Source organism: Vulpes vulpes, chromosome 1 (assembly GCF_048418805.1).
Source record: "Vulpes vulpes isolate BD-2025 chromosome 1, VulVul3, whole genome shotgun sequence".
NCBI lineage: Eukaryota > Metazoa > Chordata > Mammalia > Carnivora > Canidae > Vulpes > Vulpes vulpes.
The window spans coordinates 128,195,470-128,219,397 of NC_132780.1; the positions used below are offsets into that span (position 1 = coordinate 128,195,470).

Here is a 23,928-nt window from a genome sequence, read left to right on the forward strand (position 1 = left end):
TCACCAGCTGGGGGAGGTGTCCCAGCACACAGCTGGTGCCTGTCCTGGAGGGCAAGGCCGTGCCGCCGGCAGGAGCAGGTGCTTGGTGGGGAGCAAGCGGGGCCTGCTTGGTAAACGGAAGAGCCCACTTCATCCCGAGGCTGCTTCAGCTGCGCTTCCCTGCAGCCCGCGTTTCAGCCCAAGGCCTTGGCCGCCAGGGTGGGGATGCGGAGCGGAGCTCTAGGGAAGTAGGAAGCCCGCTGGTCGTTTGAAGATCAGGAAGGAGAATGAAAGAGCTTTGAAATGATGCTTTAATCACTGAGAAAATAGGATTCGAGTAATAAAAATACCATCTCACGCCAGGTTTTTAGGCGTAAGTCGAGTGTGCCCTGAGAAGTGGTGCTTTCTTTGGCCGTTTGGCGTCAGGCAGCCCCGAGGTCAGCTGCTCCCCGCCCCCCTGCCTGGGGTATGTGCCATGTCGGTGGTTGTGGGGCTGGAACTGGGACGGGCCCAAGGGACCCCCAGGCCTAGCCCCTGGCCCTGCAGGTGAGGAAGTGGACTTGGGGGCCACCACGAGGCCGATCACGGTGACCGGGACCCCGTGGGCCACAGCCGCTCCCCGGCCTCACCAGAGCCACCGATGCGGAATCAGGGAAGGTGCCGTTGGGTCAGTGGCGCGTGTCCAGCTCCAGGACACCTGGAAGCTCCCCATACCTTCCCACCCAGCGTGGACCAAGGGGCTGCCCTTCTTTAGGGCCGTGTGGAGGCTGGGCCTAGTGGGTGGCTTGGTGAGCACTGGTTCTGTCCTTTGTTGGGTTTCTCTGTCCCAGGAGTCAGGAGGGACCAGGTGGCCTGACCTCAGAGCAGCGCAGAGGGCCCCGGTTCAGTGAATACGGTCCCCGCAGGGCCGGCTGGGCCCCCTCCCCGGCGTGTCTGTCTGTGCGACGTCGGCTGGTTCCTGGTCCCGGGGAGGGGATGGGCATGGGGACCTCAGCCTCGTTTCCCACCCCCCGGGCGGGGCTCCCACCAGCCAGTCCAGAGCGGCCGAGGAGCTCCGTGGGCAGCAGCGCACCAGGCTGAACCACGGCCTCCGCTGGAGCCGCGTCCTCTCCTGTCCCGACTGTGACAGCTGCCTCTGAGCCGTCTCCCCGGCCTGGCCCCCCAGGTGGCTTGCGAGGGCTTGCGGGACGCGGGCCTGACCCTGTGAGCCCTCTGCTCAGCAGATCTCTGGCTCCCTGCCCTCATGGGCCCCCAGGCCGCCTCTCCAGCCTCACCACCCTGTGCCCCCTGCAAGTCCTTTACCCACCCACCCCCGGGTGGGCTCGCTTCCTGCCCTCCCAGCGGCCTTCCAGGCTCTCACGGCCCTGCCTTCGCCGACGCCAGGCTCTCCTACACAGAGGACCTCCGGTGCGTGTCAGTGCTTCAAAGCCTGTTGTGGCCTGCGGTGTGCACCCCTCAGCTTCAGACGCAGAGGCCCAGCCTCTAAGGTCATGTATTTGGAGGTGGCCTTTGAAAGGGTACGAGGCTCGTAAGGGGGGGCCCTGGTCAGATGGGACTGGCGCCCTTACGGAGGAGGGAGAGACGCAGGGCGCGGTGTCTCTGGGCCAGCACAGAGGCAAGGGCGGCGAGGACACAGGGAGAAGGTGGCCATCTACAGGGTGGGGGACCCTCGGCAGAAACTGGGCTGTGGACTCCAGCCTCTTGGACTGTGAGAAAATCTGTGTCTCCTGTAAGCCGCCAGGTGTATGGGGCTTTGTTACAGCGGCCTGAGCTGGTTAAGACAAGGCCCAAGTGAACACCAAGCCTCCAGGGTGCCCATCTCTGTACGTGCAGCACCCCCTGCTGCACCCCCTTGCACCTCAGGTCCCCCTGCTGCACCCGCTACACCCCACTGTGCCCCAGGTCCCCCTGTGTCCCAGGTCCCCCTGCGCCCAAGGTCCCCCTGCTGCACCCCCTGCGCCCCAGGTCCCCCTGAGCCCCCAGTCCCGACCACAGGCATCTGGGGTGGTGGTTGCTGCTGTTTCTTTATCTCTACCACTGGGCTGTGAGCAGTTCCAGGGCAGAGGCCTCATTCTGCTTTGCCTAATCAGAGAGCCAGATATTATATCGGACTAATAATTGAATGAAAGTTGAATGAATTAACCCCCCCCCCCCCCCACGCCTGCTTCTTTCCAGGAGGCTGCTAGGCTGCATAGAGACTTTTATGGCCACTTCTCTGGCGTCCCTGCTCCTGACGACCACTTAACCGGATTCCTCCTGTGGAGCGATATGTGGGTGGGCGGGGGTGGAGGAAGGGGCCCCGCAGCGTTCTTTTCCACCCTCATTATGCTCCGGTTTGGGTGGCTTTCCCAGCCTAGTTGGCGGGGAAGCTGTTTTGGCGACAGCACAAAGGAGAGCCGAGGCCAGGACCAGCCCTTAGCCACAGGGGGTGCTGGGGAAGGGGACGGTGTCTGTGTCCCTCTGCCCTCCCTGTATGGGCTTCCTCGAGGGGCCACAGGTGCATCGCCGATGGAAGCGGCCCCCTAGACGGGGGAGCTCTCAGTGGAGCATGGAGCACCCTCCCTGTGAGCCAGGTGCCCGAGGCGCACGTCACACGCGATGCCAGGACCCCTGGCCAAGGACGGGGGCCCAGAGAGGCGCCAGGTCTGCAGCGGGGGGGATTGCTTGGTCAGGCCCCATCCTGCCCTGCCGGCGGCCCTTGGTGGGTCTGGAGCCTGCCCCCTGAGCGCCCTGCCCCCCCCCAGCCCCCCTTCACTCTGATACGATAGGGCCAGGCCGGGTTATTCATCAGCGGCCTTTCTGTCTCTTCCTCTGGATCTTGCCATTTCTCTTTCCGTCATTCATGTCTCCGCTCAAGTGCTGCTTGTTCCAAAGGCCTTCTCTGTGTCCCAGCTTCCCTTGCCCCCCCAAGTCCTGTTGCCCCGCCGTGCACCTGCTCAGCTTGCTTCTCCCCGCAGCACCTACTGACTGGGAGTGACACGGAAGCGGGGCCCTGCTTGTCTGTGGCGGCTGGAGCGGCAGGTGCGTGGCGGGGGGTAGTAGACACTCCTGGGTGAGCAAACGAGTGCGGCATCGCCCGTTATGAACAGGGAAGTCGCCGTGCGTGTCGGAGCTGCGGTGCGTGGCTGGAGTGCGGCGCGGGGTCGGCGGAGCCCCTGGGGCCGGGTCCGCGGTGGCGGCGTTGACTTCCCGCTGCTCCTGTCGCAGGTCAAGCCTCTCGTGAGATGCAGGAGGAAGCTTTGGTGCAGTTCTGGGGTTTCCGGGTGCAGAGGGGGCTCCGGGTCTGAACAGGACGTCGTGGCTTGGCCTGCGCCGAGGGGCTTGGGGCAGTTGGGAAGAGCCTGGAGTTTCAGAGACCGTTCATATGGAAGGAATGGAAGTTGCCAGGCATCACAACTGTGCTTAGGGTATGCGTGGGGGTGAAAGGGTTTTAAAAAGAAAACAGGATGAGTCCTGGCTTCCATAGGAAAGGGACATTCCTCTTCCTTCTGCTATGTGTTCGCTGCTCCTGTGACCATGGAGTCGTGCCCGGCTTGGTGATCGAAATCACTTGGGAGTCGTCTTAAGCTTCATCGGCTCTTCTGTCACTGACCTCGGATGACGTGACACCAGGAACGCGGCAACGGGTGCTCTGTGGACGTCGTCTCTTGACATCGGACTGGAATATTCATAAATAAATTTGCCCTGACCCAGTCCTCCAGTGGCCAGACTGCAGGCACGGACAGTGGGAAGCCGCTGCCTCGGTGGAGGAGAGAACGGGGCAGGTCAAGGCCTCCTTCCGAATTAGAGCAGCGTGGGTTTGGACAACAGCCGGCGGCCCAAGACCTGGACGCCATCCCGCCAAGAACAGGTTAAGATGTCGTGTTTCCATAGGAATTCTCTAGTCTTGCCCCGTACAGGAAATTAAACCACAAGAAAGGCCGGGCTGAATTTCTTAATCCACCCGAACAATGAAATTCGAAATGTGGGTTTATGGTCGGAAAGCGACTGGGTAACAGTAGTGGCGCATGACTCGACAAGGGAGCCTCTTGGGTCCCGGAGCCGCCCATGCGGGTGGCCTTGCCGGGAGAGCCGGGACGGGGCTGGGCACTGCCCGCCTGCGTCCGGGAAGCCGGGGCCGCCCGGGGACCTCCTGCCCGCTTCCCTGCTTTCTCCATACTCCATTCCGGGGATCCCAGGCCGGGCTGCCGTCATCAGAGGGGCCCCTGAGTGGGGTTCGGGTACGCTCTCCGCCCCGGGGCCGTCCGCGGCAGCCTTATTACCTCAGCCTGGCTGAGCCTTTGGCCGAATGCAGCCTTAGCCGCCCTTTCACTGCCCCCATAGGAGAGGCCCATGTGGGAGCCGCCCTGCTGGGAAGCGCAGTTGACCCGCAGATCCGTGAGGGGTGAGCACACGCTGTGTGATGACGCCAGCGCTCGGGGGTCTGTCGTCGGCCACAGACAACCCGGCATGAGTGCGGACAGACTTCGCAGTAAACCTATTCAGAGGAGCGCATGGACACAGAGGGGCTCGGACCCGAGCGCCACTGAGGCCTGCCGTGCAGCCCTGCTCTGTGGCCCATTAGCTTCGTGACCTCGGGCAAGCCCTCGGCTACTATAAACCTTTGATTTCCACGTTTGTTAAACGGAAACCGGGAGATTTAAAAGCATTGCAGCGCGGCACATAGGAGGGGCTGAATCACCGTCAGTTCCATATGCACTGTCTGTCGCCATGGACAACACCGGCGACAGCAGCGGCAGCGGCTGCACAGCAAATACATCAGGAAAGCGCTCCTGGGCCTGCAACTTCCGAGGCTCGGCACGACGTCGTCCGTTTCTGACCCTCTTCCCCACTGTCACATACCTGGCCCACCCAGGGGACTCTGGCTCACTTGGCCCGGCGTGGCTGAAGCCAACAGGGCAAGGCCTAGCTTCCGGGCCTTGTGCTCTTATGAGCACGAGCTGCTGGGTCCTGAGCGAGGGAGAGGAGCCGCCTCCGCTCAGAGTCATGGGTGGCGGGGGGGCGGGTCTTGGAAGGCGTCTGTCCTAACCCCTCTGTCTTTACCGTCCGGGGGAACTGGTGCCCGGATGGGGGGCGGCTTGCCCGAGGCTGGACTTAGGGGCAGAGTCAGACCCAGGAGCCCGGCCTCGGCCCCCGTGCCCTGTCTACTCACACTTGCCTTAAAGTTCCTCAAGCCGCACTTCACTAAATAGGGCGGAGTCCAGGCATTGCTTGTCTTACGAAATAGGGGAAAGCCGGGGTGCGGGGGGGGGGGGAGGTGTGGGGGGTGTTCCCTTCTGAAACTCTCCGTGATGCTCATTTCTCTCTTCACTTACTTTTGTGGGATGCGCAGGGGCCCCCTAGCCGGGTACTGCTGGAGGTTTCTCAGGAGGGCCGTTGTCTAGCACCCCCACGGCAGGTGGCACCAGAGCCCGCCTTCCAGCCGGGGAAGAAGTTGCTTGGCACGACCTGCCGTGAGTGGGGGTGCCAGAGGTTCTTCCTTGCAGTAGAATGCCAGTTAATAAACAGAGGGAGGGCAGCCCGGGTGGCTCAGCGGTTAGCGCCGCCTGCAACCCGGGGCGTGATCCTGGAGACCCGGGATCGAGTCCCACGTCGGGCTCCCTGCATGGAGCCTGCTTCTCCCTCTGCCTAGGTCTCTGCCTCTCTCTCTCTCTGTGAATGAATAAATTAAAAATATATATATTAAAAAACATAAACACAGAGGGAATGAAGGCCTTGGAAAATCACCATTTGGCGATAACCGTTACAGTAATAATTTATTCGGATGAGAAGCGTTAAGGAGTGGGTGCTAAACCAGAGCAGGCAAGAATTTGTTCCACAAGAAGGTATTTTTCCTGGTCTCGAAATGTTTCCCCACATAATGCCATTGTCACAGTTCCCGACGGTAACTTTACCGTGATCCGAGTTAGCATCATCCATAACGGGGTAGACTGACATGCTCTGCCCCCGGGCTGTGATCCAGCAAGAACACAGCATTGCTTCTGAGCTCTTCTTGGCAGAGATGCAAAACCTGAATCCCATCCCGAGAAAACATCAGACAGATGCCCGTCGAGGGGGATTTTACCAAATAATTGGCCTCTGCTCCTCAAATGGCCACAGAAAATGAGGAAAGACGGTGGAAGAGACGTGACAACTGTACATCATCCTGGACCAACCACAAATCTTCCTTTTGTTTTTGGACAATTGACAGATTTCGAGTGGGGCTTAAGTGGCAGCGATGTATAATGTTGATTTTTCTGGTCCTGGGGGGTTGTACTGTCATCATGAGGGTGGCCTTGTTTCTTAGGAAACACACACGGAAATATTTTATTTTATTTTATTTTATTTTATTTTAATTTTAATTTTAATTTTAGTTTTTTTTTTAATTTTTATTTATTTATGATAGTCACACAGAGAGAGAGAGAGAGAGGCAGAGACACAGGCAGAGGGAGAAGCAGGCTCCATGCAGGGAGCCGGACGTGGGATTCGATCCCGGGTCTCCAGGATCGCGCCCTGGGCCAAAGGCAGGCGCCAAACCCCTGCACCACCCAGGGATCCCACACGGAAATGTTTTAGAGCCTGAATTCTTTTTGTGTTTCGTTTCCGTTTTTTTCGCTGTCATCCGCAATTATGTCAGTTTGTCATTACGTTTCATGTCTTCGATTAAAAATTAGAACAAAAAAACTTAAATTTTACTTAATTAAAAAATACGGACTAATTAAATGAAATTAAAATTTAATTAAAACAGGGAAATGGATTAATTAGTGCTTAGGTGCAGTCCGGTAGATAGAATCTTTTCCATCATAAGGTCTGGGATGGGAACAAGCTAGAAGGAGGGTTTCTTGAGCGCCCCTGCCCCACAGGAAGGCAGATTTGTGTTTTAAATGGAAGTTAGAGTGAAGTCTTGGGACCTCTCCCTGTTCTTGGGCAACTCTTAGTACCCAGCAGCCCCGGGCTCCCGGGGGGCTCCCTTCACCTGGGCGAGCCAGGATGGGAGCATGGGAACGCAGATGGTCTTGGTGGGGGAACCTATAAAATGAGGACAATAAACCCTACACGTAAGGATTAAACGAGGTAAAACACATAAACTACCTCACTCAGTATCTGGCCTTTGGAACCTCATTTTATAGGTGATGATAGAGAGTTTACTTTTTTTTTTTTAATGGAGCATAAGAATCAATAAAATAACATGATGTTTTGGCAAGAGGCCTGGCTCAGGAGACCGGGAACCCGAAGAGCTGTTTGCCCGTTGGCCAGGTCCGTCTGTAAGCTGTCACAGGGCCACAGGGGCCGCTCCTGAAAACACGAAAACCGTAGAAAACCCTATTTTTTTTTTCTCTCTCGTGCTGCAAAAGGTAAGGGAACGGGTAGTTCTTCGCATAATAAGTCTCAGAAAGGTGTTTCTGGCTGTCTGTGGGGTCTGGCCATCTCTGGCCTGGTTCACCTTCCTAGTGACCGTGTCTGGATTCTAAGAGACACACGTTGGGGCACAGGGTGGAGAGCCAGGCTGGAAGTGAAGTGTGAGGCCAGATGGAGGGCAGGCGTCCTTCGGGGTGGGCCAGTAGGGAACCGGTGAGGGCCGAGCAGACGGGTGCTGGCGGGAGCACACCTGCGGCTCCGCTGCAGCAAGGGGACTTGGTGAACGAGGGAGGGGTGTGTGGACGTGGGTCGGGTGGCATGCACGGGGTCCTGTGTGACCTGGGCTAAGCTTCGTCCTTTGGGCCTCGGTCTCCTCGTGGGTCCAGTGGGGACAGTTGCTGGTGCCAGCGTTTGGGAGCAGCACTGTGGCGGTAGAAGGATTAATTTCGCAGCTTCCCTTGCAGCTAGGTGTGGCCATGTGACTAAATCCGGAGCCTCCAGGACGGGTGTTTCAAGGATCTGCCTTAGTGCAGGGGGCAGGGGACCTTTTCCCTTCTTTCCCCTTGTTGCCTGGGATGCAGCCAAATTGACCGGATCCCGGTAGCCGTCCTGCGCCATGCAGTGACCTTGAGAATGGAAACCAGATCTGGGAGAAGAGAGCGGAGGGGCAGAGGGTGTCGGGACCTTGGTAGCTGTACCAAGCAGCCTTGCCGTCCCTGGACGGCTTAGCTTTGCCCTTACGTGTTATTCAAGCCAGTTGCTTTCCATCTTCCCTTAGAGCAACTGGACCCAACCCACACGCATGCACCTGCCCCCAGGGTCGTTGCAAGGTTTCAACGAGGTAAAAGCATGACGAAGTTCTGTGAGTGGGAAATGCACTGTGAACATTGCCACGTGCTGTCAGCCCTCTGGTTGCCGTCGTCATTTGAGCAAAGCACGGGGGGTAGGGCTGCAGCGGATGGGCCCTGACGGGCCGGCAGGGCCGGGCACGAGTGCTCGCCAGCGGGGCACGGGGGTAGGGGCGGCAGGCGGCGGAACAGAACCTTCGTCAGTTTTCCTCATTGTACTCGGATCCACAGATACGGCCTGGGCTCAAATGCCGGGAAAGAGGGAGAGGGTGGTTGGGGGAGGTTAAGGCGAGGGCAGGGGAGATTAGAAACCGGAGCCCGGGGCCCCCGCAGCTCCAATAAAGAACCTCAGAGCGAGCAACTTGGAAAGTTGATCCTCTGACCGTTTGGGCGGACCAGCAGTAACCGAATCGCTGCTCTCAGGAGACACCTGTGAATTCTGCGCCGGGAGGACGGAGGACGGCTCTCCAGCTGCCATCCCGCGGGTCTGTGAAGGACGCCCGCAGGTGGAGAGCAGACCAGGCCCGAGTCAGGATGTGGTCGTGCCCCAGGAGGAAGCAGGGCTCAAGCTTTTGCAGATCAAAGTAAAGTCTCCAGCAGACCCCCCGGGAGCCACGCTGCAGAGAGGCCAGCGGGGGCGCGGGCATCTCTGCCATGGAAATGAGAGAAGGGGCGGGGGGGGGGGGGCGGTTCTGACTTCCAGACCTAAAACCCAGTTTCCTCTGCAGATTGAGACTCATAAAGAAGTGCATGAGCTATAATTTCATGCTGGCAAGAGAGATGAGAGGACAATGGAGACCCGGTGCTGCGTGTGTTGTACATTATACACGTCCCTAAAGTTTTTCAGCCAAGTTGGAAATAGATTGTGTCCTATACTGAAAGATATGATTCATATAACCAGTCACCGAAGGCAGGAGGGCGAGGGAAGAAACCCATGTTTACGCTGCTGCAGAAGCCAAAAAAAAAAAACCTGTCGTTTCATAATAATTTGTCTTGCCTTGTCCACAAAACGGGAGCCGATGGTCATAAAGAATGTGAGGGCCAGGCCATAGCTCACACTCCGTTTTCTACGCTTAATTTTGAGAGGGGGCGAGGAAGGCTGGAGAAAGAATCTGTTGTCCGGCTAACACGTAAAGCTGACCGTGGTCATTAATTTCGGAGCCTGGGCCCCCAAACCTTTCGCCAGGGCTGCTAACAGGTTATATGAATCATTCTCAGGGACCCCGGATCCACCCTCAGAGGCGGGGCGGGCTGCTGATGTGCGGCGGCCAGGGGGCCAGGGGGCCGTGGGCGGGGAAGGGGCTCGTGGGCCAGGTCAGCAGGTGTAAAGCGCCCGTCCTGGGCCTGGCCCACAAACCTCCCGTGTCTGCTCCCCGGGAGGCACCGGAGCAGGCGGGGGGGAGCCCCAGGAGTCTGTCCCAGGCCTGGGCCCCGGGGTCCACCGTGACCCTTGGTGGCAGCCGTCCCCCAGGGTAGCCAGCTGTCCTGCAGCTGGGCCTTGTGCGGGCGCCGTCGGGGCACCGCTGAGGTCTGCGTGGTGGCGGCAGGCGTCCATCGCACACCTAGACCCCGGGCAGCAGGAGTCCGGCCGCTGCGGCTGGGCCTGTCCCTCGGGCCCGTCCTGCACGGGGGCCCGTTCCCCGTTGCCCTGGGCTCCGCAAGCCGGGGCGGCCCGGACTGCAAGTACGAGGCCGCGGAGGGCGAGAAGGCGGCAGTGCCGTCCCCGGGCGGCCGGGGAGACGTGGAGCTTCCTTCCCAGGCGGCTGCCCGGCCCCAGCACCCTGACGCCCCCCGGTCCTGGGACTGTCACGGCGTCCCCTTCTCCCCCGCCCTCCCGCAGTCACCGACAGCTGGGCCTGGTGTCCTAGGGGCCGTAAACGTCTGTCCCCGGGCAGCTGACGCTCCTGCGAGACGGAAGGGGAAAGAAGGCGCCCACGTGAGCCTGTGTGCCGGCCCGGGCTCGTGTGCGTGCCCGTCCTTTCCCCGTCTGTCCGGTGTGGAAGGCGCGTCCGCGAGGGATAGTCTCCGGGGACGGGAGAAGGGAGGGGCGAGGAAGGGAAGCTGCTCCCCGCTCTGCTCGCTCGCGGCTGTCACCAGCTCCTCCCTCTGGGTTGTAACTCCATCGTGGTCAGATGACCCGCCTTGCGACTGTGCCTGGGAGGCCGGCGAGGAGCCATCGGGGCCCTTCCACGGGGAGCGTTGACGTGCCAAGTCCCCGCCGCCCTGAGGCTGTGCGCGTTGCCTGTGGCGATGGCCGGGGTGAGGCGTGGGCTGTGTGGCCCGGCGCTTCGAACCCTCCCGAACCCCGGGAACTCCTCGCGCACTTGGAGGCTCGTCTTTCCTTTCGCAACTTGTTAGAAACAAGTGGCACCGAGTGGTTAGCCTGAAACTGGAGCCCGGGAGGGTGAGCCGAGCGGGTGGCGCCTCCCTAGGCCTCCCTAGGCCGTACCCACCACCGTCTTTGGCTCCGCCCTCTGGGTGGCCGCGTCTCCCGCCAAGCAGCCCGCCGAGGTCCTTGGCATCCCTCCCCACGTGGGGTCGGCCCACATCAGTGACTCCCGTCCTACGGTCGCACGTTTACCGGCCCTGGGGTCGAGGGGTCTGTCCTGGGACGCAGCAGGTCTTCTGCTTCAGCCTGCCGAGGTCTTGCCAGGCCGCCGTGCCACGCGGGAAGCAGCATTTGAGGCTCTGAGGGCTGCCCCACGAGGTGACGCTGCCTGTGTCCACCGAGGGGCCGGGCCGGCGGTGGCCACACTCCTCCCGGGACGATGGCCAGTGCGACGGTGTTCCCCAGATGCCTCCGCGCCCCAACGCACGGCAGGCTTCCTGCCACCCCTGCCGCGCGGTCGATAGGCTCGAGGGCCCAGTTGGAAGGCCCGTCACCGGCCGATGGACGTAGCGGCACCCACGTCCTCAGGTCCACCTGGAACAGGAGGGGGCCGGGCGGCGGGGCGGGGAAGGGGGACCCAGTCTCACCCCTGGTGCCGCGCTTGTCGCCGCAGGCACCGGGCTGCTGGCTCCTGCCTCCCTGGGGACGTCGTACGGCTCAGGGTGCGTTGTCAGAGGAGTGGGAAGAGTCCTTGGTCCTGTTCATTCCTGGCGTCCCTGCCTGATGCTGATGCGAGGATGCGGATGGCCGTTTCCCAACAGCCGCCCACCCAGGACGTGGTCGCGGGGGCCTCTTTCTTCTTGAGCTACTCCCGCTCGTCTTCAGGTTCACGTTTTCACGGTGTGAGATGTGGATCCCCCATGAGCGACGGGCGAGCCTTGTGCACAGCCCTTTGGGCCACAGCGTTTCCTGCTCTAGAGTTCATGGCCCCCGGTGGGCGTGGGTAGCGGAAGGGGGGCACCGACTGACCTGAGAGCATCGGCCGGCTGGTCGGGAGACCCGAGTTCTGGGACCAGCTCTGCCACTTAGCTCAACACTGCGAGCCCTGGCAAGTCCCGCGGCTTCTTTGGACCTCAGTTTCCCCGTCTGTGTAATGGGTAGGTCGGCTCTTCCTTCAGGTCTGTTATCCTAGATTATTCTGTCCTCTTTGTCTTTTTTTTTTTTTTTAATCTTACCATTTTCTCTTGGGATCCTGACACAGCAGACGCTCACGTAGCCTGGATGCCGGCCGCTGCTTTGAGTTTTGTAGACGTCTACTCCTTTTTCTGAGACGTTCTTCCCCATGCTTTAGGGATTTCATCTCCTCTTTGCTTTGGGGTCATCTGTTCTTTCAATCTCCGTGGTCCTAAGGGCTGTCGTTACAGCTGCCTCCGACTGGCCCCCTCCTGGGCCCTCCCTGTGCTCTCCCTGCCACGCACCAACCTTGTCTCCTCCTCGGGGGAGCCGCCCCCGCCCCTGCCCCGTAGTCCACGGAGAGCCAGGGGCCGGAGGAACAGGGCCCTTTAGGGGAATCTCGCCCTACGCCGTTCCAGCCTTCCTCGTAAGCATGTCCCTCTCTCCCGGGCGACCGTCGCAGCCTGGCGTCTTCACGGTCACAGAGCAGAGTAAGCGTCTGGACAGGTCGGGCTCTCAGAGCGGAAGGCGTGTCCCCGGGCCCGGCCCTCCCTCCGCCGTGAAGACGTCTGTTCGAGGCAGCCGCTGTCTTTCTCCTTCCAGTTCACTCATTCCGTGGAGTCCGTCTTGAAGCAGCAGCGACTCGTAGCACAAGCAGCCACTTCATAAGTGGGGAGTCGTGAAACGGTAAAAGGCTCCGGATTCCCGCGTGGCCAGCTTCGCTCCCGGCCAGTCCCCAAGGGGCAGGGCGGTGCTCAGACTGACCGATGGGCTTCTTATGGCGAGGCCAGGGCTCCACGCAGAGGAAGGGACTGGCCTCTGCAGGAGCCGTGCCTGCGCTCTGCCCTCCTGCGCGTCCCCGTCCTCGAGGAGCGCTCCCGTGGTGGGGGGCACGTGGGCCACGGGGCAGGGCCCGTCCAGGCCTTCGGGCTGCTCCTTGTACAGCAGGTCGGACTCCTGTGACCTCAGAGCCCGGGGAGTGCGCGTGGCACACGGCAGGCTCTCAAGGGAGGCTGACGACGGGCCTCCCCATCACCCGGAGTCTCTATGCGTCCCCGGAACTGCGCGTGGGGGACGGCCTTAAGTCTCACACTGTGGCCAGCTTGTCGCTCTGCCGTGTGTCAAGGTCCTGGGCACTGCTGTGCGGGCCTGCGCAGGCGGCAGGGCAGCCGGACCCGCGTCCCTGGGGAGCCGGACCCGTGTCCCTGGAGCTTCTCTCTGCTCGGAGCGGATGCTGGGCCTCCAGACACGATGTGCTGGGCTTTCAGGCGGAGCTGACCCAGGTTCAGGTCCCAGCCTCAGCTCTGATTTATCACAGGGCCTCGCCTCGGGCTATTTGACTCCTCTAAGCCTGTTTCTTCATCTGGACGTCGGAATAACTCCGCATCTCAGGTGGTTAATGAGAACTGAACTGGTGCCCGTGCGTGCCGGGCTCTCCCACTCACAGAGGGTGCTGCCCCGCGGCTGTCGTTGCTGCCATCGACGGTGTCCCCCCGGGGCCAGGATGATGACCTTCCCCTCCTCCCATAGCCCCGTCGGTCCCTCCTTGAGGCCTCCCCTCTCTTGGCCTTTGTTCCCTCCACCCCCTTCACGGACAGAACCTGCGATGATGGGGTTCCTCACCCCGGGACGACGGGATGGCGGTGCCCCCGGCCCTGTCTCATTGGAGCTCTGCTCCGCCCCGCACCAGAGCAACTGGGAGGAAAACGGCGGCTGCAGGCGGTGCGTGTGCCACGGGGCCTCCCCACCATGACCTCTCGAGCGCTAGGACTCTCGTTCCGACATCGTCTCCTGGGACATGGTGTGGGTGGTCCTCGCAGGGTCGCCTCTGAGAGCAGCAGGGGCCCGAGGCCCTGCCCTGTGAGCTGCCCCCGTCCTGCACTGCTGGCGTAGGGCAGCTTTCGGGGGACAGCCGAGCCACCGCAGGGGCCCCCGGCCCCCAGGTCCCGAGGCCTCACCTCCCTGGCTCCTCGGTGAGGTGCTGGGTGCTGTGCTTGGTGAGGGAGAGCGGCGGCTTTACTGGGCAGGGTGGGGGGGTGCAGGCAGGCCGCAGGGTCCACGCGGTGGGCGGCCCACCTCCTGCAGCCCCTTCCCGCGGGGCCCGGGAAGCCTGCGTCTGGCACCCCCACCCTTTCCCCTGGCCTGGGTGCCGCGTTCTCACCAAGCGTCACTGATTATTTTCAAAACACTCAGGTCAGACGTCAGCTGTGCCACAGAGGAAAAGAGAACAAGAGCAGATGAATCAGAGTTTCTGGAATCATAAGCTGTGATTTCTTCTAAGCTCATTGAGAGGGAGCCTGCCGAATTCCACACACATTCCCGCGCGTTGACCGACTGCCAAGCCTGCGTATGAGTGGGTGGAGGCCGAGGTGCCACAGACACGGTCCCCGTCCTCACAGGGCCTCCGTGGGCAGCTGTCCTCTCAGGACACGGCCGGAGCCTCACGTCGGGGGCCGGTGGTGGTCTCTGGCCTCATCTGTCTGTCCCTGCCCATAGTCTTCCTCCTCCAGGAAGCCTCCCTTGACTACCTCCAGCATCAGTGACGCCCCTGCTCTCCAAACCCTGGATTCCCGCGGGGCCCTGCTGCCCGCCTGTCCTGTCATCTGCCCGACGTGGGGCCCCGGAGGCCCATCGTATCACCCCCCACTTTGACAAATGAGGCAGCTACGGTTTGGAGGAGCCGTTCTCCCAGGGTCACAGAGCTCAGCAGCAACAGAGCTGGACCTTGCACCCTCGTGTCCCGATCCCCACCTTGGGCCCCCTCCTTGGTCTCCGGCATCATTTGACCCTGAGCGCCCCCTCCCTGGAGCCCCCGGAGCCCCTCCCTCTTCACGTCTGCACTAGGGCCTGTCTCCTTGCATCCAGGCAGCCGTGTGTCACTGCTGGTGGGGGACGCCCCGGGCAGCTGGGCCCCGGCACTGCCACTCCAGAGCGGAGTCAGGCTTGCAGGGGACGGACGGAGCCAGTGCCTCCCCCTCCCTCCTCGCCCTGAGTCTGCAGGTGACAGGGGCAAACGGGTGATGCTGAGGCTCTGTCTGTCTGGTTAGAGCCACGCCGGCTCTCCGTTGTGGGATGGGGGCCTAGCCGTGTCCGGGGCCTCTCAGCTGCCCTGGTGGCATCCAGGCTACACGCACATGGAGGCTGGAGAATGTCTGAGTGGGGGGTTGCCGGCCCTCTGTCCTGTGGGGTCGCCTGTGCCCCAAGGAGGAGCCCCATGTGCCTCGGGTTTTCCGTGGGGCGGCCCCGGAGCGTATCGTGCGGACAGTGGGCCTGACGCGGAGCATGGGGCCACCGGGTCAGGAACCCAAGGCCTGTCTGCCGGTGGAAGGAAAGGTGGGCAGTTGTTTACGGACACTTGGAGCGGGGTGGGTCGCTGGCGGATGACGGGCCTTGGTGTCCAGTGACAACTGTGCGTCTTGTGGTGACAGCGGGAGCGATCCCGTACCTGTTTCTGCAGCCTTCCCTCATTTTCTGCCCGTGGTGGAGCCTCCCAGGACATGTGTCTGGGTCTCATTTTCTTTATCTTTCCTCCAGAGATCCTGCGGATAATTCAGCTGGACCTAGACCTGAAGTACAAGACCAACATCCGGGAATTGTTTGAGGAGTTCGACAGTTTCCTGCCGGGCGCCGTCATCGGCATAGCGAGAGAGATGCAGCCGGTGTACAGGTATGTGGCCGCCGTGAGGGCCGAGGCTGGCCTCCCACCCCCCACCCCCCTTGCCTCCCGCGTCCTGCTGCCCACGACGAAGCGGGATTTATTGGTAGGCGGAGTTCGCTTAAACCTGTGAGTGAGCGGACTCACCTGTACTTGCTGTAGACACTGGTGCGGGCAGGTGGCCCCCGCAGCCGAGGCTGCCTTGTCCTCTTGGGGGAATTTGTAAGACTTTTCCTGTAGAAAGCCGGGCTGTTTGGGTTGTTGACGCTGGTTAAGCTCAGTTTTGAGATCTCTGGCTTTCCCTGGTAAAGGCCGTGTCAGGCTGGAGCTCTGACTTGCCGGGCCGACGAGGAGCCAGGTGTCCTGCCTCAGTCACCGGTCACCCCCCCCCCACCCCCCACCCCGTGCGAGCAGAGCGGGTTCTGTCTCAGAAGGAGGGAAAGCCGCGCAGCTCTTCCATGCCTGGTCGCAGAGAAGAACGCATCGTGCACGACCCAGCGCTTCGCGGCCTGGCGAGCGTGCCCAAGGATCCCCGGCGCCTGAGAGCCGGGAGACGTGCTCGGGGGCATCCGCTGCAGCGTCGTGCGCTGTAGGCAACAACTGAGAATGACTTGAATGTCCGTAGCTAAGAGGACGGGCCCATAAAATACGTTCGTCCAGCCGGGTGCCGTACAAACGCAAACACAAGCCAGGGGCAGCCTCACGCCCTGCCAGACACAGCTAAACGTGGCCCTTAGGTGCACACCACGTGGCAGCCATGGGCCCCGTGCCGGCACGGCGCTCCTCTGCGGGGTGAGGGCAGGGAGGGGGCAGGACTCGGGTACACGTCGCCTCCGGGGCGCCTCAGTGTCGTTAGTTCTCCACCTGGGGGCCGTGCACACAGTTGCACACGCTCTCCTGCGTGCACTGCAGGTCTTACAGCTGCAACAAGAGAAAGGAAAAGCAGAAGTCCCTACAAGCCCTTGTTAAAAACTAGACCCGTGGTTCTGGGTCCAGAGAGCTCCACGTCCCCGAGGATCCTCCTCCGGCGGAGCCAGAGCCCACGCAGCAGCGCTGCCCTCTTTGTTCTCAAAGCAGAGCCTCCTGCCAGCTCCCCGCAGACGTTCCTGGAGCCGGGCCGTCTTTGGAGACGAGTGACCCAGGAGCCTGCACTTCCCCTAAGAGAGCGGGGAGGAGTGACAGCTCGCTTGCTTGTGACTATTTGCAAGACGCAGATCACATAACAGGAAATTCCTGCAAGGCCTCTGAGTGGCCTGATAACTCCGGGCCTCATGGGCTGTTCAGCCTTACATCACGCTCCCCAGGCTGCCGCCCCTACACAGCGGAGCCTCACACTCTGCCGGGAACAGGAGGGGGCTTCGGGCACACATCTGCCACTTGAGCTCGTAGTGGCCTCCGGGCCTCATTCCCTCACCTTGATACAAGGTGGATCTTACGCTCGGGGTTCTTGGCTTCACACCTGGAGGCCGATGGAGGGAGCACCGAGCTGAGAGCCCAGAGTCCTACGGGCCGGCCCTGCGCTCTGCGCTCGGGGCCTGGGCTCCTCCCACGTGAGGATGGGAGCAGGTGTGCTGCAAGCCCTCCATCCACCTGCTCTGGCACCGTGACGCCACCCTCCTGACCCGCCGTCTCCTCGTTGTCTGTCCTGTGTCCTGAGGCTGCGTGTCTGCTGGTGGACCCCTCGCCACTAAGGACCCTAAGGGCCAGGGTCCCCGGGATACTCACACCAGGCCCATGGTTAAATGCAGGCAGAGCAGTGGCGCCTTAAAGCCCTGGCTTGGAACCTTCCCATCTAATATAAGTGGAGAAGACGTGATCCCATTTAAATAGAGTTGGCCAGAATTCATGTTTTTGTAGATCTAGGATTTTACCAACAGTGAAACTTAAATCAGCTTAATTGTCTGGACTTCTCAAAAGAAATCTCTGAAAGATTTTTAGATCCAAAATGAAATTGAATTTTTCTCGCCTTCAGTCTTTAATTATCATGACGTCCAGTGAGAAAACCGAGGCCCCTGCAGCTGCTGGAAGAGTCTGGCCTGTTTGTAGGGCTCATGCGCTCAGGATCAGCAGAAACAAACTCCCCTTTACGCACTCCCCCCCCCCCCCCCGAAGTGCTTATAAAGCCTTTAGTAGTTAAGTCTGCAAATGACCGCGCCGCACAGACGTGCGCCCTACAGGCTCGGCCCAACTGCCTCTGAGCCTTTGCCATCTTGGGCTGGGGCTGGGAAGGGTTTGGTGCCCGTGGGTCAGACAGGGAGTGGACTGTGGGTTTTTGTGGAATTTTTGCTGTTTTCCGCTAGAAAACTGGAGACTCCAGTGGCCCCAAAGAAAAAGTGTTGGTTGTGTGCGTCTTTGGAGCCTGTGGCCGGGTACGGGTGCTTGTGGGGAAGGGGTGGGAGGAGACCCGGGGTGTGGACGGGTAGCGAGGAGACGGAGCCGGGCCCTTCTCTGGAGCGGCCGCCGCGGCCCCACGCCTCTGACCTGGCCATCACCGCCAGAGGGGCGTCCCGGCCTGCGTCTGCCCACTGCCCACCCCCTGCGGTCCTTGAGGAACCGGGAACCAGTGGGAGTTCCCGCAACCACGTGGTCTCCCTAAGTGGCCGAGTGGGAGGCGGGCAGGGTCTTTATCATAAGCAACATCTGCTAGCCTCTATGAAAAGAAAGGAAAATCCGGAAACGAAACAACAGCACAGGAGCAAAAACTTGACTGACGCACTGAGTGCATCTTGCTCTGGAAGTTCACTGAGCAGAAATAAATCTCGGATCTCCTCGACTGTGTTATGTTTGTAGGCCCTCGCCTGACAGTTACTGTACTTCAAAAGGGCGCACGTTAAGTCATTTTTATGGTTGTTTCCCCTCCATTGTGTGCCACCAAGAACGTTAGCAGCTGGAGGGGGGTGGAGGAAAAAGTAGTTCTCATTATTCGTTTGACAAACAGCTTTCTTTGCTTTTTTTTTTAACCCACCCCCCCACTTCCACGCCCACGTGGAACTCACCGTGCGGGGCAGCCCCGGGTGGCTTGGCAGTTAGCGCTGCCTTCAGCTCAGGGCGTGAACCTGGGTCCTGGGATCGAGTCCCTCGTCGGGCTCCCTGCATGGAGCCTGCTTCTCCATCTGCCTGTGTCCCTGCCCCCCCTCCCCCTCTCCGTCTCTAATAAATGAATAAAATCTTTAAAAATAAATAATAAACTCACTGTGCTTCCTGGGAAGTGATGGACTGTGGGATGCTGAGCTAGTGGTAGAGGCACCTTTTTCTCTAGGGTCCCTGTTAGTATTCTTTTTTTTTTCTTTTTTCTTAATTTTATGTATTTGACAAAGCGAGAGATTGAGCACACAAGCAGGGGGAGCAGGAGAGGGAGAAGCAGGTTTGGAACCTGGTTTGCCAAAGACGGACACTTAACCAACTGAGCCAGCCAGGTGTTCCCCCCCGCCGCCCCCCCCCCCCCCCCCCCCCCCGTTAGGATTCTGTTGAGTCAAACATCCCGTGACCTTTCTTGTCTGCAGATTGGGAGCCACGGTCATTTCGGGTGGAACGGCCCTGTCTTGGCCCTTTCTCTTCCTCTTTGTCGGAGAACTAGACCGCCGGACAGGTAACTCCTCGTAGGTGACGTGTTCGCTCTGGGATACATGGCCGAAGGGGAGAAGGGCCCGATGCTTTCTCTGCAAACGGGCAGCTGTATGTTACACACACGTCAGTCCAGGATACTGTTTTGAATCTGCTTCCTTATGAACGTAGGACTGTAGGACCCTCCTTATGCAGAGCCTGCGACACTATAAATATGTATCCGCAGGCAGAGCAGATGCCGAAGATGCAGATTTCTTTTTTTTTAGCTTTTTTTTTTTTTTAATTTTTATTTATGATAGTCACAGAGAGAGAGAGAGAGAGGGGCAGAGACCCAGGCAGAGGGAGAAGCAGGCTCCATGCACCGGGAGCCCGACGCGGGACTTGATCCCGGGACCCCAGGATCGCACCCTGGGCCAAAGGCAGGTGCCAAACCGCTGCGCCACCCAGGGATCCCGGAGGATGCAGATTCCTTCTTGATGCCGAAGAAATCCCATTTGGGCCGTTCTCAGAAGCTGTGGATTTGTGAGGCAAGAATCAAGTCACTTGATTCCCAGGCCTCGGTTTTGTTTTATTTTTTAATGTATAAGTGGGGATAGCTACACCTGAAGCATAGAATTACCAGGGAACGTACATGAAGCAACGGGAAAGCTGCGGTCGTGGGAGACGCTCAGTGGAGGGCACTTGCTCACTTTCCTCCCGTAATCCTCCCAGCTCTTGTTTGTTTTCTTTTCGAGATGGTTCGTTCTACTGGATACTTCTGCTCAACCCCATACGGGGTTGTCAGTTAAGGCACACGACATTCACTTAGGTTGGATTTCAGAAAAACAGCAAATAATTGCCTTTTGTATGTATCCTCCAAATACTGCAGGGGACATACATCTACAGAACAGTTATTTGCTGTTTATATGGAATTTAAATCCACGGACACCCTGTTTTTTGTTGGTTTGCATGTTTTGCTAAACCTGGTAGCTCTACCCCTACCCAAGAGTTAAAACCTCTGTTTAGTAGAAGGGAGTGATCCGGCTTTTCTACAAAATCCCCGAGTGGGCAAGAGCACAGCCTTATGGAAGCGGGAGCTTGTAAGGAAAGCGGGGTGCAGGGTGCGGGGGGGTAGGCGGCCGCTCTCAACGTTTCCGCGAAGCACCAGGTCTGAGGGTCTCCGCTCTGCAGCAGCTAGAGGCCGGCTTGTGATCTGGGTCCGCGGGGAGGGCGCTGGCTTTGGGCCGTGGGGTTCCTGCTGAGCCTGGAGGAGCGTGAGCGTGGGCGTGAGCGTGAGCGAGCCTGGAGCTGGGACCACGGCCTCTCCTCCCCGTGGTGGAGCTGGCCACCCGAGGAGCTGCTGAATGGGAGCCTTGTTGGCGGAGCCGCTGGCTTCCGGCTCCTTCTCTGTTGGCTCCGCGGGCCCGCTGTGTGCTGTTTGAGCCCGAACCCACCATGAGGTGGAAGCAGCAGGCTGGTCCTGTCAGCTGCTGATAACACACCACTGGGCAGGAATTCGCTTTTGCGTCCGGTATTGTAATAGCGTCTGCTCTTCCAGCTCTTTAAAAACGCGGTTTTTATCGGTCGCGTCTGTGCCCGCCTGGCCCCTCTCCGGGTGGCTGGAGTGCCCAGTCTTTCCGCAGGTGTAGCCTTGACCCGTTGAGGGCCGCCGGGAGCGAGTGAGGACTCAGCGCAGGGCTGGGAGACGGACGTGCGGGACGGCCCCACCTGTGCCACTTGGCGGGCGCTGCATGGCCGGGGGCGTGTTGGGACCCAAGCACTCACGGTGGGGTTGGCTGGAGCGTGGAACCGCCATGTGCGGGGTGCCTGGTGGAGACTGGCGCTCCCGACTGGTCGTGGCCGATTGTCTCGTCCTGGTTCAACCCCTTAGTGCTGTGACCCCAGGGAAGTCCCTTAACTCCTGGGGTGGTTCCCTCGTGTGTAACTAGGAGCGACTGATGGCAGAATTAGTGCCACTATTGTGGCGTCTTGGCCCTTGAACTCCCTGCCTGTGTGTAGGACCTCCCTGCCGTATAAACCTCCTGCCCTTTTTGGAGGACAAGAGGGCCGATCCTTTACTTCCTGCCCTGGTGGCTGGGGTGGTGGCTGGGGTGTCGATGCTGGATGCTGTGCACCGTCCTTCCCCCTCTCCCTCCCTCCCCTGAGATCAGCGCCGTGAATTTAGTGTCTATGCAGGGAGGTTTTATGCTCTCACTGTATACCCGAAGCTGCGTGGGCTACTTGCAAGACAGCGTTACAAGGAGGAATCAGCCGTCCACAATAAAGGAGGGAGCTCTCAGTCTGGTCCGTGGGAAACCAGGAGCTCGGAGAGGGGGAGCTGCGCAGGTGGAAGACGGCAGCGTGGGGGTAGCCAGCAGGGAGGAAGGAAGGGGGCCGGCACCCCCTCCTGCTTCCCACAGTGTCAGCCAAGGTATGTCAGTGCCCTGCAGAGGCCCAGCTGCTGTCCACACCCCGGTGCCCCCCAGGGCCCCAGCCCTGCTCACCCATCACCAACGAGCTTTCTGCTCCACCAAGACGTTCACTTCATTGTTTGAACCCTACTGTCCTTTGCCCTGCTGCACTGCTTGAAATAAAAAAAAAAAAATTCAGGGCAGCCCTGGTGGCCCAGCAGTTTGGCACCGCCTTCAGCCCAGGGCATGATCCTGGAGACCCGGGATCAAGTCCCACGTCGGGCTCCCTGCATGGAGCCTGTTTCTCCCCCTGCCTGTGTCTCTGCCTCTCTCTCTGGGTCTCTCATGAATAAATAAATAAAATATTTTTAAAAATTCATTATATGAAAGTAATGTATTTTCATTAAAGATTCAAGAAGTATATGAGGACTCTTATTTTCCCAGAAATTTTCCACCAATTTACCAACGTGCGTGTGCACGCATACGTGGATTCATACTTTATACCCTTGTGCATGTTTTTTTTGGTTCACTTACCAATGTATCTTGGCCACCCTTATACCCAACTCAGTATTTCTGCATTAAGCGTTGGTGGTCTCCCAATAGGATTATCATTATTATTGTTTTATTCAGGAAAACTTCAAACATATGCAGAAGGAGACAGACTCCTGCAGTTCGCTAGGTGCACGAGTGTTCATGGAGCTTAGGCATCCCCAGCCCGTGGCCAGGCCGGTTGCATCCCTACTCCTCGCCTCTCCTCTTCCTCCCTCCTCTGGATCTCTGTTGTCTTGAAGCACGTCGCAGCCCGTACATACCACTGCACCTGTAAATGTCAGCTCTCATCTATTATTTGTTTTTTTTGTTTGTTTTGTTTTGTTTGTTGTTGTTGTTGTTGTTGTTTTTAAAGCATCCTATTAGCTGTCGCCTGGTCTGGAGCTGAGGAGGGTTGTGTGAATTCATCGTGTCATTCTGCCCTCTGCTTTTTTTTTTTAATTAATCAAAATTGAGCCTGTCAGTTTCTATTAGAGTTCAATCTGAGTAACGGAAAAAAGGCCATAGTGGCTGAGAAAGAGGCTGAGAGTTTCCTCAAGTCCCCGGGCCCCTGCAGGCTTCGCCCGTGTGGTCCAGAGGCGGTGACGGGGCCCCCCAGGAATTACAGGAGGGGAGGGAGAGTCCTGCCCTGCAGTCGACATAAAAATACCTACTATGAGGTGATCAGTTTTTACTCCCACCACTGGGAAAATGTGTTTTTTTTTTTTTTTTTTAATTTTTTTTTATTTATTTATGATAGGAATACAGTGAGAGAGAGGCAGAGACACAGGCAGAGGGAGAAGCAGGCTCCATGCACCGGGAGCCCGACGTGGGACCCGATCCCGGGTCTCCAGGATCGCGCCCTGGGCCAAAGGCAGGCACCAAACCGCTGCACCACCCAGGGATCCCGGAAAATGTGTTTTAAAAGGGAAAAGAGGGAACACCTGGGTGGCTCAGTGGTTGAGCGTCTGCCTTCAGCTCAGGGCGTGATCCCGGGGTCCTGGGATCGAGTCCTGCATTGGGCTCCCTGCAGGGAGCCTGCTTCTCTCTCTCTCTCTCTCTCTCTCTCTCTCTCTCTCTCTCATAAATACGTAAAATCTTTATAAAAAATTAAAGAAAAATAAAGACCCAACAGGGGGCAGCCCAGGTGGCTCAGTGGTTTAGCGCCGCCTTTAGCCCAGGGCGTGACCCCAGGTCGCAGGATCGAGTCCCACGTCGGGCTCCCTGCGTGGAGCCAGCTCCTCCCTCTGCCTGTGTCTCTGCCTCTCTCATGAATAAATAAATAAAATCTACCAAATAAATAAATAAATAAATAAAAAGGAAAAGGTGTCTACAGAAGCGCGGAATGGAACTGTGTTCCTGGGAATGTTAACCGTGGCCCGTCTGCCGCTGTGCGCCTGGGGCTGTGGGCATCCAGCGCCCGCCGAGGGCCACGGGCCGCGGGCAGGCTGCTGGGGGCGGGCTGTGCTGGCCCCAGGGGGTAGGGGGTCCTGACGGGCACAGGAGGGCTTCCCTTCCCAGCAGGCACAGCTCAGGTCGGTGTGTTTCCTCCTGCGTGTTAGCCGTGCTGGGGCACTGCTGAGCCCATAGAGACCCGTCGCCTGGTACCCGGGCAGAGGTCTCATGGAGGAGGGAGAATGGACGCGGGAGGGGGGGCACGCTGCCCGTTCTCCTCAGGGTGCAGGCCAAGGCCCAGGCATCTAGTAGACGCCTGCTGAGTCCACGAAGGAGCACTGGTTGATTCAGGGAGAGCTGCTTCCCCGAGCTGTGCCGGCCGCTGCCAGGGGAGGGTCTGCAGTCCCCCGCCACCCTTCCTACACACAGTGCTTCCCTGTGCTTCCTCTCCAAGACAGTCCAGGGGACACGGGGTTATTCTCGAGTTTTGCTGGGCTCATCGTGTGGGTGAACTTGGAGGAACTCCGAGGGAGGAGACACGGTCCCTGCTTTCAAAGTGATCACAACATGCAGGCAGTCGGGCCGCTGAAGGTCCGTGGCGACTGAGTGGCGAGTCGGTGCTGTTACGGCAGAGATGCCTGCTGCAGGGCCGCGACCCCGACTGGGGCACACGCCGTCCCCGGCTCGCTGTCCCGCCTTCCGAATCCCTGTCCGCCTTCTGAAAGGATT

General features: G+C 59.5%; 1 protein-coding gene across 9 annotated transcripts in view; it reads left to right on the plus strand.

Moving 5' to 3' along the window:
* XXYLT1 (xyloside xylosyltransferase 1) overlaps window positions 1-23,928 on the plus strand; it is a 144,658-nt gene that overhangs the window by 58,449 nt on the left and 62,281 nt on the right. For 7 of the 9 annotated variants that reach the window (XR_011995236.1, XM_072726591.1, XM_072726612.1 and 4 more), the window contains exon 3: window positions 15,202-15,334. Coding sequence is in view for 8 of the 9 variants with exons in the window: in XM_072726591.1 (XP_072582692.1) it covers window positions 15,202-15,334 (133 nt within the window). In the remaining variant the exon portion in view is untranslated. Of the gene's footprint in view, window positions 1-15,201; window positions 15,335-18,825; window positions 18,912-23,928 lie in introns of all 9 variants that reach the window. The other 2 variants (XM_072726598.1, XM_072726608.1) reach the window with 1 other exon arrangement.